This window comes from Coturnix japonica, unplaced genomic scaffold (genome assembly GCF_001577835.2).
Source record: "Coturnix japonica isolate 7356 unplaced genomic scaffold, Coturnix japonica 2.1 chrUnrandom509, whole genome shotgun sequence".
Classification (NCBI taxonomy): Eukaryota; Metazoa; Chordata; class Aves; order Galliformes; family Phasianidae; genus Coturnix; species Coturnix japonica.
Genome location: NW_015439897.1, coordinates 95,828 through 96,200, shown reverse-complemented (window position 1 = coordinate 96,200; position 373 = coordinate 95,828). Strand labels below are relative to the sequence as shown.

The 373-nt window shown below is 62.7% G+C and overlaps 1 protein-coding gene across 1 annotated transcript in view; it reads right to left on the bottom strand.

The window, feature by feature from the left end:
* Positions 1–6: 6 nt before the first annotated feature.
* Positions 7–373, bottom strand: part of LOC107307205 (arf-GAP with Rho-GAP domain, ANK repeat and PH domain-containing protein 1-like) — a gene marked incomplete at its 3' end in the record, with an annotated part of 58,781 nt that continues 58,414 nt past the window's right edge. The window contains exon 11 of the mRNA XM_015850680.1: positions 7–136. Within this exon, the coding sequence (XP_015706166.1) occupies positions 7–136 (130 nt within the window). The remainder of the gene's footprint in view (positions 137–373) is intronic.

Genomic DNA, 373 nt, shown 5'->3' with positions numbered 1-373 from the left:
ATCCACCAACACGGGGACGTCCCCCTCCGTCAGCTGCTGCTCCTCCAGTGTGTCCCCCCCGCTGCCCGCTGCCCCCTGGATGGCCTGCAGCCACCCCACAAAGTCCAGCCGCCGCTCCCCGTGGATGTACAGGGTCCTGGGGGCACACGGGAGTCAGAGCCCACCCGGGGGTACATCCAAGGGGTCCCCAAGGATCCACCAAGGGTTCCTCTAAGGTTCCCCAAGGATCCAACAAGGGTTCCTCTAAGGTTCCTCTAAGGTTCCTCTAAGGTTCCCCAAAGGTTCCCCAATGGTTCCCCATGGGTCTCCCCAAGGTCCTCTAAGGGTCCCCCCAAGGATCCTCCAAGGGTTCTCCTCTCCCCGTGGATGTACA